The sequence below is a fragment of the Carassius carassius genome, chromosome 31 (assembly GCF_963082965.1).
Source record: "Carassius carassius chromosome 31, fCarCar2.1, whole genome shotgun sequence".
NCBI lineage: Eukaryota > Metazoa > Chordata > Actinopteri > Cypriniformes > Cyprinidae > Carassius > Carassius carassius.
Window position 1 is genome coordinate 26,008,467 of NC_081785.1, and position 16,500 is coordinate 26,024,966.

General features: G+C 36.0%; 1 protein-coding gene and 1 long non-coding RNA gene across 2 annotated transcripts; both read left to right on the forward strand.

Annotated features, from left to right (window-relative positions):
* Positions 1–1,291: 1,291 nt before the first annotated feature.
* LOC132111813 (forkhead box protein A2-like) lies at positions 1,292–3,787 on the forward strand. Its single transcript, XM_059519418.1, has 2 exons — positions 1,292–1,632; positions 2,331–3,787. The coding sequence occupies exons 1-2, from the start codon at positions 1,561–1,563 to the stop codon at positions 3,486–3,488; spliced, it is 1,230 nt and encodes a 409-aa protein (XP_059375401.1). The 5' UTR covers positions 1,292–1,560; the 3' UTR covers positions 3,489–3,787.
* Positions 3,788–5,444: 1,657 nt separating this feature from the next.
* LOC132111814 (uncharacterized) lies at positions 5,445–16,291 on the forward strand. The gene is made up of 2 exons (XR_009424856.1): positions 5,445–5,583; positions 15,027–16,291. It is a non-coding gene; the product is annotated as an uncharacterized LOC132111814 (long non-coding RNA).
* Positions 16,292–16,500: the final 209 nt, after the last annotated feature.

Below are 16,500 nucleotides of genomic sequence, written 5' to 3' on the forward strand. Positions count from 1 at the left end.
ATATATTTAATTATTCATTAATTAATGCTTAAAAGATCAGTATTTCATATAGCCTACGTCTGAGTATGAAAATACATGGAACATTTTGTGACATGTTTGAATACAACTAACTAGTAATCTATCAAACATTAAATGCAATAAATAAATAAAATAAAAAAAAAATAAAAACTTTCCATTTAAAGCTACTTCAAAGTGTTAACAATTAAGCATACTAACCTCAATTCTTCTGTGGAAAATCTATTTGTATACCAAGAGAGGGCGCACTTTTTTTGCTTTTTTTTTTTTTTTTTTTTTTTTTTTTGCACAAAAACAAGAGATGCATAGTTATAAAAGGCCAAAGGAAGGATATCAAAATATGAGTAATTATTTTTTTAGTTGGCTTCAGGTATTTCTTTATTTAATTTTGATTTGAATTGATTTGATCTTCGTTGTCCTCAGCATGTGCACCAAACCACCACCAGCTAGATATCGTGGAAAGTCAAACAAAGTGTATAAATGTTAGGCTACTTTGTTTAATGAAGGCAATCAAATCTTGCCACTGAGCTCTGCAGAATCAACATCGATGACCTGCTCTTACATTAGCAAACTGCGTACCGCTATTAGTTACATAAACTAGAGCGCAAGTAAACAAATTAATTCAAAATAGGCGAAAACATTTTAGAACAAACGTTTCGATCTGGCCTATATCACAGCTGTCCTATTTATATATGTAAAAAATAAAAATGAAAAAATACAGCTACTAATAATAGCATACTTTCAAATTCAGTGATCAGATAAACATTATGTTTAGCCTATTGGACTTGTATATTTAGTTCTAAAATAATATTCATTACCGGTAAATGGTTAAAAAGCTTTTAATAATAATAATAGGCTAATAATAATAATACTAATGGTATGGATTTGGTCAAATATACCATGGAAGGGTGTTTTTTTTTATTTTTTTTATTGCTTCCCATTGATTATGAATAAAGTAGCTACTGCTTAAGAACTTTGGAATGAAAACACCCGGGCAGTTGAATAATCCATATAAAGACTAAAGAACACCCAGAGGTGCTGGCATTCTTAAACCCATTCTCCCTTATTTTATCTGGATGTGATTTCAAACCACTGTTCTGCCAGCAGTCCAAATTTCTATTACCCCCTTTCTCCCGCTGGAATACAATAAGAGTAGGATATAATGAATCTTTTCAAATGGGGCTGCTCTTTTCAAGCTGCGCAGGTGTACAATAGGGGGCAAATGGAGAAGTCTCACGCCTAGGTGTGAGCAGATTATTCAAATAGGGGCCGAGTGAAGCAGTAGGGATTGGAGGCTCGCCCGGGCGCACAGATCTATATCACAGCGTTAAGAGCCAGCAGCAGGCGACATTTCAACTGCAATCATCTCAGAAACACACACTCACACACACACATGCGCTAGCCCTTGACAGGAGGAGAGCACGACGACGACACGAGTGTATCCCGTGGTCCCCAACAACCACCTTTTGGCTGCCAAAGGACCCACAATAGCAGCATTTCTCGTGTGGGGAAGCGTTTTGAAAGTAGAGAAAACTTTTTTCAAGGATGCTTGGTGCTGTCAAAATGGAGGGACACGAACACGCAGCAGACTGGAGCACTTACTACGGAGAGCCCGAGGTGGGTAACTCACCTAAATAAATATATATATATGTGTATTTTTTTCTCCTCGTCGAAATCCGATCCGGTTTTATACAACTCAATATTAGCCCTGAGATAATATTAACTTTGAGATCAAATATTGAGTTGAGGCGCCTCCAAATCCTCCCCCATCATCTCGACGCCCTGCACTATCCTAACAAAGTTGTGCTTGACATGCAATGCAAACTTTTCATTTCCAATTACGGATACCGACGAATACATGGGTTTCTTATTCAACAACATCGGGCGTTCGAAAGCGAAAATAACGGATATTTGACTTTTAAACAAATAGCCTTGAATACTTGTTCTTGGTTTAACATTTATGAGCGGTGGTAATATCGACTACAACTGGGGTTTCCTTCAATAGCCTATGTTGGAATCTTCTATCTGCCTCCCGAAAAGACTTTCACTTTAGTTACACCCCATGACACATTATCTCCAGATGAATTCGTTAGAAAAAAAGAACTATTAAATAATAATGATAATAATACAAAACAGTTCTATATGAAACTAATTATAGCCCATGCTACAAAAAAATAAAAATAAATAAAATAAAAAATAAAATACAATATTTTCTAATGCTTCTCTTCAGTTTAGCGAAGCCAGCGATTCTAAATATGTACTGTTTGGAGTTGCATTGTAGCCTAATTAATCGTATTGTCTGATTTCTTTCGCAGTGTTACACCTCGGTGAGCAACATGAACACCGGACTGGGAATGAACTCCATGAACACTTACATGACCATGTCCGGAATGAGTTCGACAGCAAACATGGCAGCAGCTAACAGCATGAACATGTCCTATGTCAACACGGGTATGAGTCCTTCAATGACCGGCATGTCTCCCGGCGCGGGAGCGATGGCCGGCATGGGAGCAGGGATGACGGGCATGAGCGCAGCCCTGAGTCCGACCATGAGCCCCATGGCAGCGCAAGCGCCCTCCATGAACGCCTTAACCTCGTATAGTAATATGAACGCTATGAGCCCAATGTATGGCCAGTCAACCATAAACAGATCAAGAGACCCCAAGTCCTACCGGAGGAGCTACACGCACGCCAAGCCGCCCTACTCGTACATTTCTCTAATTACCATGGCCATCCAGCAGTCGCCCAGTAAGATGCTGACCCTCAGTGAGATCTATCAGTGGATAATGGACCTTTTCCCTTTTTACCGACAGAACCAGCAGCGCTGGCAGAACTCTATCCGCCACTCACTGTCCTTCAACGACTGCTTCCTGAAAGTGCCTCGCTCGCCGGATAAACCGGGCAAAGGTTCGTTTTGGACCCTTCATCCCGATTCCGGAAACATGTTCGAAAACGGCTGCTATCTGAGGAGGCAAAAGCGCTTCAAGTGCGATAAGAAACTGAGCAAGGAGCCGGGTCGGAAAACCTCGGAGGGCGGCTCGAACAGCAGCTCCGAAAGCTGCAACGGGAACGAATCTCCTCGTTCCAACTCGTCTAGCAACGAGCACAAAAGATCCCTGTCTGACATGAAGTCGGCTCAGGGTTTGAGCCCGGACCACGGAGCCTCCCCGACCTCCCAAGCGCAGCATCTCCTGGCCCAACATCACTCTGTTTTGGCGCATGATGGACACCTGAAGCCAGAACATCACTATTCTTTCAATCACCCCTTCTCCATCAACAACCTCATGTCCTCGGAGCAACAGCATCACAAAATGGACCTAAAGACATACGAGCAAGTGATGCATTACGGTTACGGCTCTCCGATGGCCGGCGCGCTATCCATGGGCTCCATGGCGAGCAAAGCGGGCCTGGATTCGCCGGACACATCGTACTATCAAGGTGTGTACTCCAGGCCCATTCTGAACTCTTCCTAAACTCTCACGGACTTTATGAAAATTTGTACATTTGTAAAATGTTTGTGTATATGTATTCTGATTTTTGACGTTCCCAGTTAATTTAGAAGTTCATTAGTAATTATTTTGTAAAAGATATGTTGACAATGTGAGGAACTCTTCGAGCCGGCTTTTGAAAATGGACCAAAATCACACCGAAGAACTGAGGACGGACTGAAGTTCTTCAATCACTTGTGTAAACTTATTTATGGCTTGTAAATGTGTATTCTTGTAGTTGATGACAAGAACAGATTCTATATTAAAGTGTTATTTGGAATGTTTTCGCAATTCAGATTTTCACTCATTTGTGTTGTGTTGTCAACAACAGCAGCAACAAAAACAATAATAATAAATGTAATTTTGCTCAAAGAATTATCAATTTATATATGTATATATTGTATCACTTAGTATATCACACAGAGGGATACAGATTTGCTGCCACATTTAAATTATTTTGATTTCTTTGCTATTTTCAACCTGACCTGAAATAATAAATCAACAATAAAAACAGAAAAATATTTTTTTTCCCTGATAAATGAAATAAGCTAAAATGTTTTTAATTACAAACTTTTCAAAACATTCATAAATTCCCCAAATAATCAGTATTAGTTATATTCAAAATGTACAACAATGACAAATGACAACAAAATGTAGCAGGAAACCCAAGTCAAAACCGACAAATTCTTTGCATAATATATATATATATATATATATATATATATATATATATATATATATATATATATATATATATATATATATATATATATATATATAATTTTTTTTTTTTTTTTTTTTTTTTTTTTACAGGCACAGTATATGCATGATGACATAACATTTTTTAAACGAGTTAAATAAAAATAATAATAAACAAAAATAAATAAAAAAGCCCGAGCCCATTTGTCTCATTTACGAATTAGACGCGAGACTCTTTGATGTAAAAATCTAACAAATTATAACAGTCCACCAGTTTTGCAACACATATTAAATGAAAACTTGCATTTTTTTATTAGACGTAACTGAATAATAATAATAATAATAATAATAATAATAATAATGTGACCGGGCTTTTGCTGTTGCAGCCCAAACGCTTTGGAACTACTTGCCTCTAAATGCTAGACAGGCCCAAACACTTGCTGTTTTTAAATCCAGACTTAAGCTTGTTTTTATGCTCTGGAATTTAACTCCGTTTGAGAGCTGTTTTTATGTATTTGGTTAGTGTTATTGTTTGTTATTTAGTTATCTGTAAAATTGTTTTACTTTGATTATGCTTGTACAGCACTTTGGAAAACAATGTTTGTTTTAAAAAACTGCTCTATAAATAAACTTTGATTTGATTTGATAAAAATAACCTCTTCTGTCATCTTTACGAAGTCTCTCGTTTCTTTCCGACTTGAAACCCATCTGATGTAATAAAAAAAAGAAAAATTAAAATTAAAAAATTAAAAAATTAAAAACAGGAAAAATAAGTCCTAATAAAACCAGATATAGAAATGTTGTTACAGGCTTTCTCCTTTTAGTAGCAAACTTGCAGATCAAGAAGTCATCTGTGGCCAATAAATCATCCCCCTGGGGTATCACATCAATGTGTACACTATGTGAATTCTCCTTCATCTTGAATAATGGCAAAGAAGGCCTGGTTTTGTTACCTCTGTGTTTTCAGTTCTCAGTCCATTCCATTGTATTTCAAACCGTCATGATCTACGAATAAGCAAAAACTGGTAAACAATGAAAAAGGCGGTATTAATACATATAGCATGTGTACATGAGCAATCAAATCACACGAGTGTAAACTTTGAATAAGAGCACGTCACTTCTAGGTAAATTTACACAGAAATTAAATTTCGGTGCCCCTCGTTTTAGACATAGGCCTAATGCTAGGCTGAATTTTTATAACGCACTGATCAATATCTTGGTAAAATAATCAGTGTATTTTTTAACTAGCGGGGCAGTGAAATCTTTGCTTTGTTGCTAAAGTCAACAGTGACAGAGTTTGAGCTCAAATAAATGCCGCGAGGCTTCCAGCCCTGTGCAGAAGGCAGCGGGAGAGGCTCCGATACCGTTCTGCAGGCTCCAGGTACGAACATCATGATTAATCCAGCTCACTGCTTAGGCTTTCGATGCATGCCGTGTGTTTGGCTTAATAGGGATTTCATATTGGAGGTTTGTGCGTGCAACTTTGATTTCGGGGCAATATAGTTCGACGCTTGAACAGACACAGCTCAAGTGCTGATGTTAAGGGGCTCTTTCAGCCGACTGTCAGGTGGCTATTCCAGCTGATTGATACCAGTGATACTGCAGGAGACTTGCATGGGTTTTGCCATGTCAACAAATGCAGCCCATCAAATGGAGTTCTCAGATATACAGTAGAGTTCTTATTGTTGTTGTTTTGTATTTGAATCTAACGAACTTGTTATGGAAATAAACGCATAGCCTAGGCGTTGCAACCAAATTACGCTTGTACAAGACTCTAATTTAAAGCGTTTCGACAACCAAGAAGAAAATTACTGGCTCATTTCTGTTTTGTTTACATCGTTCCAGAGACACAAATAACAACAGCCATCAACATGAGTAGGCGATACAATATATGTAGCCCTAATGTTTGACATCAGTCAAAATAAGTTTTAACATGTAAATTTATAGGAAGATCAGGTTTACACTTACAACGTAAATAAAATAATAAAAAGCTTCTCAGATCTTCCGTCGATTCTGTACAATGTTAAAAAAGCATCATCATCATGCATCATCAACATCAACGACAAAAACAACAACAACAATAATAATCATAATTTATTATTATTATTATTAATATATTACCAATATTTACTTGTGGCTATGTGAATATCTTAGACATGTGGCCTGGAATAAAAAAGTTCAAGCTGCTTTTAGATAGAGTAGGCTACTTTCAATGATGCAATATGAAAGTAAGATCTAAAACATATTTATAGTTGGTTTATATTTATATTTTATATCCATTATTTTAAAAAGCTGCAAGTTTAAACGAATAAAAACAAAATCTAAAAATCGAACTGTTATTGTTGTAATGTTCCCTTAGCGTGTTTTCCCTTCTCACTTAGCCTATAGGTAACCCTGTTTAATTGCTTTTCGTCGGAGTTGTCCAATCTGCATATCATACTGCAAATGAAAGTCGGAATATAAACAACTGATCCTCAAAATTCTCATTAGGAGTATAAAGTTTCTCAAGCAGAGTTAAAAACTTTCATAAGTAGCAACGTCACATTAAACATAATTCAGGCCAAATATGGTTAACGAATAATTCGTAATGCACAATTACATGACTGGGATTTGAAACTTTGATTTATTTTTATTTATTTGGATTGAATTGGATGCACATTAACGACTGACATTGTAACCTAAACAACAAAATTTGCTAATTTTGAAAAAGAAAGAAAAAAAAAACCTTTAATGGCTTTAGCACGTATTTTACTCTACTCAGTCCTGGAACACCCAAGTGGAGCTGGTCTCCAGGGAGATCTGCGGGACACCCATCTTACAAGCTGTAATGCCGCTTTAGCCGATTGCTGGGGAGGGACCGTTCGCACTGCCCCAATTTGAGACCAAATACTCTTAATCCTGCTGCTGTCCCACACTATATTAATACTCAACACAGACGCCTAATCTTACACCCTAAAGTTAGAAAGGCAGTTTCACTGCAATATGCCGAACAGGATTAGGCTAGTCTTTGAAATAGTCTTTAATAGTTTTTTTTTAAACGCTGCGCAATAGGCTATACGATTACATTGAACTAGTGCGAAATATTCCCGTTAAACAGATTCTAATAAAATATTAATAGGGTAAATACACATAAAAACAACAACAAAATTAATAATTCCATATTATATTTCCACGATTTTATTTGCGTACTAATGCTTGGTGAAATAATATAGTTTATAAAGCAATTTCCCATTTAAAATGCAAATAAATCTATATTATTTATCTTCTTTTTTTTTTCAATGTTGTTGATAGTACTTCATATTTATCAATTGGTCTACATGTATAACAAAGTCAGACAGAAAACAATGGAGCACACGATTAATTTCCTAAAGATGACCTTGAACTGATTGCGTGCTTTGAAAAAAGGACAGTTTCCACCCAAATAACAACGGATAAGTAACAAATATAAATTAATACATAAAAAAAGTATAATGTGATCAATATTATAAGCATGAACAGATACACCTCTGTTTCTTTAAGTCAATAATCTGATCAGATGTAATATATATATATATATATATATATATATATATATATATATATATATATATATATATATATATATATATATATTAAATCAACACAGCAACTGATCAAATGAATCATGCTCCCTTCTCTAATTTACAATAGAAGTGCACATTTCTTTGGCTGGAAAAATGGAAGTTTTTATTTTACCTTTAAATGTTAGTATTATATGTGAGACAATGCATGTTAAACCCTTAACTAAACCCTTAACACGATATGAATATGTTGTTGGAGCTGTTCAAGCTGGTTAAGTTTGTCATTATCAACATGATATGACCTGACTAATTTTATTTGAAATAAAACACGACATGAGCATTTCTTGAGCAATTTACTGTAGTAATCAATGGGATGAGTAAGTGGCATTGTTTTAAATTGGTTTGAAATTAATTATTACCAGATTTTTTTATTTTTTTATTTATTTTATTTTTTATCTCACATTGGTTTTAATGTCATTTACATGCCCAACCCTTCAGACACTCTGAATAAGAACATTGTCCATTATTCTTTAGCTTAGAAAGGCTGTATGATTGTCTAGGAATTCAAGGTGTTGTGGTTGGAGAATCATGGCAAATGCAGCGGAAATAGTGTAAGACTGTAATGGTTCTGGCCTGTGTTCCCACTCATCCAACAGCTTGGTGTGAAATTCTTAGACGTACAGGCCAAACCACATGTCCATTCAACAAACCCATTCGCCTGATTTATTGCTTAAACATCAGTATCTTTTTGGGATAAATTGGCTGGATAAATGCCAGATTCTATTTTATGGATGAAGTAAGTAGGATATTAAATAAGAAATTACAATGTTGATGTCACCTATGCTATTTCCTACACTTACGTTAACAAACATGTCTACATGGTACAGATGCCAATAGTTCACAGACTTGCCCAACATTTCCTGTGGTCAAATGCTGTGGGTAAAATCTAAGTCACTGGGAAGGACACTTGACTCATTAAATCTTAATGAAAGCAATAAACACAGACGCCAGCAATTTATTCAGACCTCCAAACCAATCTCCATTTCTCACCAAAGGCAAACAAGCCCAGATGCCCCTGCGTGATTCCCTGCATAACAAAAGCAAATCAGATTGTGTCCTGCATGTGTTCCCAGTGCTGAAATGGTAAAGGCGATAGGTTATTCCAAGATAGAACATGTCCAATTTATTGTACGTGAGAGGGCTATGTCACAAAGGTGATTTCTGCATTTATTTATTTATTCTTTTCAACACTGAGGAGCTTGTAGTTTAGAGGGCGATGGACATGCATGCAACATACATGAGAATCTTTTTCCTCGAGCATTCATGGAGAATAAACACACACACAAACACATCTGTATGCAGGATTTAAGTTTTGTAGTGATGCTTCTTTATGTTTATTATAAATGTTGCAATGTGAAACTCGATGAAGAAGACAGTTTATAAAGATTAGTATTCATTTTACATTCAAATTAAATTCAAGTTTGGTAAACCACTTAACAAATGTAGACATGAGAAAACATGATGGGAGAGCAAATACCAGTTGATGTTCTTTTATTTGATCAAATCCGATTTAACCTACTAGTAAATACATATCCAGGATCTCTACCCACACTGTCCCCAGAGACTCCACAGTCCCCCAACTCAGACCTAAATAATTCATCAACACTTTCTCAAACTAAATGCAATCTTCTGTTTAATCCAGTATAAATGCATTTATCACAAAGAGATTAATGTCTGGGTGTTGCCTGTTAAAAAGCCCGGAGGAGCCTCTGCTACGTTAGAACAGATTACTTTCAGATGCTACACAGTAGTGGTCCCCTGACACACAATGTTTAACCCCTCTCCTCGTTCTGACAGCCACATAGCAGGCAGTTTAATTCAATTTCCGGTCAGATCAAGAGCTTTCCTCATTGTTTTAGATGATTTATTATCAGCAAGCATGTCTTTGTTTCCAGTTTACAGAAGCGATGACTATAGCATCAGTTAGTGATCATTTTAATAAGGCCCCTTAGATTAAAAACAATACTAACCACTGGAAGAGTATGTTTAACTGTAATACAAAAGCAACTCAATTGCTGATTCCCATGAATAGCATAGCAATAGTTCTGAAGCATGATTTAAAGTTCCTTGAAAAGATGCATTTAAACACACAAAACAGAGTGCATTGGTGTTCGTCCACTGGCAATGGCTCCAGATTTATTTTTTCCGCTCCCCTTTCCCATGGGATTTAAAAATATTGTTCAAATGGAGTTATTCATGTATTTGAAAGGATTTGAAAATATAATAAATACATAAATAAAAATAAATGTACAAGACTGCTTACTTAATGGATTATATATATATATATATAGTTAGTACATGATTCTTTTAAAATTAAGTTGAAAAAAGTTAAAAAATAGCTTTAACAAAAGCTTACCCAATCAATTATCAACCTCAGAGCTCACAACAGGTTTGTCTTTACAGGTTTATAAGTTTTCATTAAAAATCAATCTCCGTATGGAAAAAAAATAACTCTAACACTCTAACACAGTGTTGTTGTAAACAACAACAACAACAAAAACAGAATTAAAAAGAAAAGAGGTACAGGCTATGTATGTTTGGTACAGGCAACATTACTAGCAACAACCGTTACCATAACTGTGAATTAGGAAGTTAAAAGGCTCAACTCATCATTGAGGTAACTCTTCCCATAGACCGTTCTACAACCAGTGCAAACCTATACCAATGCAAATCATACTCAGAGCCATTTTTACATGCAAAACAAAGCATTGTTGGAGGATGCCTTGCCATGAGGCCACCTTTGAAACAAATCAGGGATGGGTATGAGCAGTGAGACATTTAGGAGAGGTGCTTCATAATTTAAACAAATCCATGTGCCTTTTATGAGACAGGTTAAGACTCATATTGCCTTTAACATGCAAATGCTCTCTCTGTGGAAGCTATAGAAAAAGGGAAAAATGAGAATAGAGAAGATTAATTTTTTTGCATTTGAGGTGCCCTTTGACAGTAACAGACAAGAACACAATAAGTTTTACAATTAATTTAAGCTGTTAAATGGTACTTGAAACAACAGCTATATGTCCTTTGTGACATTTAGGAATTGTTGTTCGGCTTGGATGAATGTTGCACTTGGAAAAATAGACACTAATATTTCACTTTCCAAAAGGAAAAGCACAGTTTGAATTGCGTTTGATCTGAAACTGCCAACAGAACATGCTGTGTGATCTGATGTTTCTGCTAGTGTAATATCCAGCAGAATCTGAATGTTCTTAATGACTTCTCATCATGTCAGACTAGAATAATAACCATCCACACAGATATGTTTAAGTTTATTTAGTCCAGATCCTTAATTGAGTCCTGCGGCAACCTGCATCTATAAAGTATAATAGTCAACAATTGAGGAGCTCACAGCCGAAGTCGAGGGCATAATTGCGAAGAAACATCTTACTGAACAGTTGGTGATAAACGCTGTCAGCCCCCTCCTCGGCTTAAAGCAATTAATTCAGGCACCCTGACATCAACTCTCCAATCCTCTGACAGCTTGGAGCCCAAATCAAAATGCTAGTTCTCCTGGGAACAGCAGAAGATAGCCGGCTCTTTTCTGGACTGTTTGCTCACTGGGCCTGAGAGCAATCTTCCTTGCCGAATGAAATGCAAGGACACAAACAATGTGCCGGAGAGAGAATGGAAGACGGGGAATGAACAGTTTGGACTATTTGCTCAGCAGAAGGGCAGTCACAATAGCTGGCCCATAGCTTTCCCATGCATCAAGCCTCTTAGTCTTAGGGCTCCTTTGTTGCTGGGTTTCGTTCAGATAAGAGTCCAGCTGCCCCATGTGTTTAATTCTCATTGTAGGTTGTACTGTATGGCCATTTAGATACTTTTGCATGGTTTTTCTTAATTTAGGGAACAAACATGCTTATGCTGCATATTGCTTGTATATCTCTTTGGCTGGGCTTCACCTCTGCATGTGCTCTCGTTTAAGGGGAATGGCTGAGGCAAAAAGAGGGTCAAGACTGCGGTGTGAGGGCCATGTCTTATCTTGTAAGGGTTCTAATATGGGCTGTGTGCTAATGATACAGTAGCTCTCTGATCTCTGATGTGTTTCACAAATGAGTGGTAGCCAAAGAAATCTATTCACATGACTCCTTTGATCAGTAAAAAGGAAAGATGGATGACAATGCGATGGCTGCTCGGAAAGAAAAAAACCGGTTCCAGAGCTTCTTTGTTGCGATTGCACACCATAAAAAGTAGTAAACACACCTAATATTATCAGTTTGTTTCAGTCATACTGAGTAATTTTTTTGACATTTGACTATATTTAAGTATCATTTTTAGGTTAACTGAGCACATATGTGTTTTACACTAGAGTATGCATTCAGTTCTTTTGTGTTTACTTTTTTTATGCAATTTTTTGATGGGTTTGAGTATGTACATCAAACATAATAGCCTATAGTTAGTTTAAAGTAAATTAGGTTGACCGCTGATTTTTTTTCTTTCTTTTTTCTTTTTTGTTCTTTTGTTCTTACCGTACAGTATTTTATATTCTTTAATCTAACAGTGCAGACACACCAGAAAAATAATATGGAATTATGGATGTATTAGGCAGCTAGAAGTTGATGAGAAGAATTGTTTCATTCTTGTCATGACTCATACACTAATACTAAGGCATTAGTGCATAAAATGGTTTAAGCTATGGGATCTCATGAAAGATGACAGATTTCTCAGTTCTGTCACAAGGATGTTGGATTTTAATGAAACCCAAAATAATAATAATACCTTCAATGGCTTTGAAAAAAGAAAGAAAAAAGATTTGTTTTATATTTTTTTTTTTTTTTTTTTTTTTTTTGTAAGTATGTGAATGGATGTACAGTATGTATGCATGCACGTTTGTGTGAGTGTGTGTGAACAGGTCGTGTGTGGGATAGTGCAGTCTTATGCTTCACTGATAGTAAAGTAAAGCTCTGTTCATGGCTGTTCAGCATCTCTTTAAGTTGCCACCACTGTGTAATTTATGGGTGCTGAGAATCGCTGTGTTGAAACACGACTCAGATCTCTACTGCACAGAAATGGCTGAGAACGACTGACTCATATAAGATGAAACACACAAAATCTGGGTGATTAGCAAGTACCGGAACATGCCAAGGATGCAGTTATGGGAACACACACGAATATAAACACACCCTGCTGAAGGACTTTTACATGTACCCAGGTGAGACTTGCAAAAATAAACGTAAAAGTGATACAGTATTTTGGTAATTGATTAAATGAGAGACCATGAGCTGTCAAAGGCTTGAGTAATACATTTTTTTTTAGATATTCGTCTTTAAAAAAATAGGGCAAAATATTAAATAAAATTAAGGGCCAGGTATGTCTGGTAATCTTGTATTCTGTTAAATTTGGGCAATTTTCCAGAACTTAATTATTTGATCTGATGATGGATTTATGCATAAAATTGCATTCCAAAGTTTTTACATAAAACAACAACAACAACAACAAAAAACTAAATTGTAATATAAATAAATGGCATCTTAAATTGAAATGGCTATTCACATCAAAAGTGAAATAACCATTTCTGAATAATTTACTATTTCCATAACTTGGAACTGCATATATATATATATATATATATATATATATATATATATATATATATATATATATATATATACCCATTCTTTTCTTAGGACAACTTTGATTATCTTTTTTTTTAATCCAGTTCAAATTTGACTACTGTATATATATATATATATATGATAACAGTTTGGCTATACACATCAGCCCAAAGCTCAAACATTACAATCTGTATCTCTTTAAACGTTCCTTTCGCTCACTCACAGGTCTGGTCTCAAAGAGTACACCAGAGATAAGACTCAGCCACACAATGTCCCCTTAGTAGGTCTCATTGACCGGCCCATGGCTCCGGCCAGGTATGCCAGCAATGTTTAACCAGCTATCCATCTTCTACCTGCTGCTGGTAAACAGACACCTTTGTTTAAAGCGCACTACGGTTAGGGCCTGCTCTGACTCAACAAATGAACTATTTATTTCCCCATTGGATCGGGGTCAGGAAATATGCCTCATAATCCGCTTTTTATTTCTTTGACAGGAGCAGTGTGGTAATGCATGTCTGTGTGTGGGTGGGAGTTTCTTCAGAGGAAGGGGGAGGCATGCTCTGGTTAACTAGTGATTTCTATGGTGAACTCATATTCCAAGCTCTTATCATTAGCGTCCAGGGTGAACAAACAAACAGCGTGTGGTGTAAATCTGGCAGGATGTCTGAACATTGTGGGTTCAGTGATATTTCTACATATAATTTAAGTTAAAGGTTTGTCTTTCTTTAGATTGCACTGTTTTTCAATAATAATAATAACAATGAATAAGCCATATTTGTTGTAAAGCAAATAATTCTACTACAACAAGAATGTACAATGACAATGCACAGGTAACTCACAAACAAATTTTAACCTCAGACCTACATATATATAGCCAGGGTAGAACTATGCTGAGTACTTTTACTTAGTTTTTTAACCTCTGCCTAAAACTTTTAATTGATATACACCTTAATTGTTAGGAATGATTAACTATGGACATACTACAACTTTGTTACCTATCAAAACCTTGCGTTCTTGAACATGTTAAACTCAACAACAGGTCCACACTCTTAAAAATAAAAGTATGGTATCTATGGTTCCATGAAGAACCTTTCCATTCCACAAAATATTTTTTTTTATGGTGAAAAGGATGTTTTGATGATTAGAATGTTCTTTACACTAAGAAAATGATGGTTCTTTGGGCAACCCAAAATAGTTTTTCTATGGCATTTCTATGAAACCCCCTTTTAGAACCTTTAATTTTAAGTGTATTTGCATCGGGGAATTGTATGGGGGTAGTTGGGGTCTGTGGAATAACCAGTAACAAGTTTGGGCAGAAGTACAATCCCAGTATCTTTTCAGAACAGGATTGTGGTTTAGCCAGCTTAATTCCTTAAAGACGGATGTATTGTTCCATGTTAGCACATAGTACTTTAACTTCTATTATCGCTTCAAATTTCTCAGTTACCATGTCAAACCCAGTGGTTGCTGCTATATTTTTACATTATATTTCAATGTGTTTTCTGGAATACAGATGCTTTTCTTACCAAAAACTGGGTATTCTTGTAATATTATGCTATGTGTGAATATATTTACACATTCTCCCTTCAATTGTATTATTATTATTATAAATCTATATACTTTACAAATATTTTACACTCTAATTGTGTCGAATATGCTTCTCTTTTTAGATCTGAACCAATCAGCAATCAACTTCACCGTCATGCCATGCCCCTTCCTTTGGCAACTGCTGGTTGAACCCTTTCCATCAGCCACGTTCACCTGCAGCTACCCTCAGTCACGTCTGACCTGGATGCATGAACAAGATAACATTCACATCTGCAACGTCAAGAGAGAGGGGCACAAGGAAGCCTGACATTAATGATTAACTGTGCTAAGAGCCCCTGCTTTTGTATTCCCATGGTGCCAGGGCTATCTGCCGATCATGTGACCTGCACCGAGAAGATTGGGGGAGTGAGCGCAAAAGCAAACACAGGTGTTTGGGCTGGAGTCGGTCGGCGCTGTTAGGGACAACTGCAAACACAGGCTGCCATGCCTGGAGACACGAACGACCGCCCACACCAACAGGACAGCCAACCGGAGACACTGAATCAACTCTGATGCTCTCGGCCTGCCTTTTCTCTGAACAATTAAGACTCTTCATTGGCCTATTAAAGTCTGCTTTCTGAGTACAGTTTGATCTGAGGAGCTATGGATTCTTAATTAGCCATCATAAATAGGCATAGGCTTAAATAATAATAAACAAAGCCTTTTTTAAATAAATAAACATCATGACTATAAATGCAGCTTACTTAATGCAGAAAAATGTGGTACAATTATTTAACCTCCTATGAGGTCTCTCAATGTTTTTAAAATCCAGTGAAAATCACACTGTTACTACAGGAAAATTGTGTGGTTCGTTCATCTAAAAGTCAACTCACTTTAAGCTAGTTTTGAGCTGATTGAGAGAGTTGCTTGAGATCGCTTGTCGCTTTAAATTTATTTCCACTGAACTCGTATTTAATGCAACCACAATTAATCCATGAAATACACAACTTTTGTCAATTTAAAATGTGTTTAATGTAAAATCATTTAAGAAAAGGCAGAGCATATTTGATGTAAACAATGTAAATTAAGTTGAAAGAGCACAAAGCTGGTGCAGAGGGACATTTAGCCACCTGTCTCTGTGCACTGCCACAGTACTGCAAGTCAAAAATAAAAATATAAAGTAGGAAAAAGCAGTTGGGGAATGATTATTTAATAAGTTTAATTAGTCAGGTGCACATGGTTGTTCGCATGTATAAAGTGCACAACAGTTAATCTAACCATAATGATTAAGAGTTATAGTTAAGATGATGATAGAGCCAGTATACCTTTATTGTCATGTTAATCATTGCAAAATATATTTAGAGCTTGCAAGTCTCTAATTGATAATAAATTGCATTACATTTTGTAATTTGTCGCCTTAAGTGAACTTTCACTATTATGCCATGAAAGAACCATTTTGGGTTCCCAAAGAAGCTATCAGAAAACAGTTCTTAAAAGATTCTTTATTTTCTTAGCATGATTTTTATTTTATTTTTTTTTTTTATCTAAAGAACCTTTTTCAACTATAAAGATAACCATAGATATTAGTAAAGAACCTTTATTTTTAAGAGCGTATAT

What these genes read in the sequence shown, in the direction of transcription:
- LOC132111813 (XM_059519418.1), top strand. Translation starts at nt 1,561, where the DNA reads ATGCTTGGTGCTGTCAAAATGGAGGGACACGAACACGCAGCAGACTGG. An exon ending in CTTACTACGGAGAGCCCGAG is followed by an intron (nt 1,633 to 2,330) that starts GTGGGTAACTCA and finishes TTTCTTTCGCAG; the next exon opens with TGTTACACCTCGGTGAGCAA.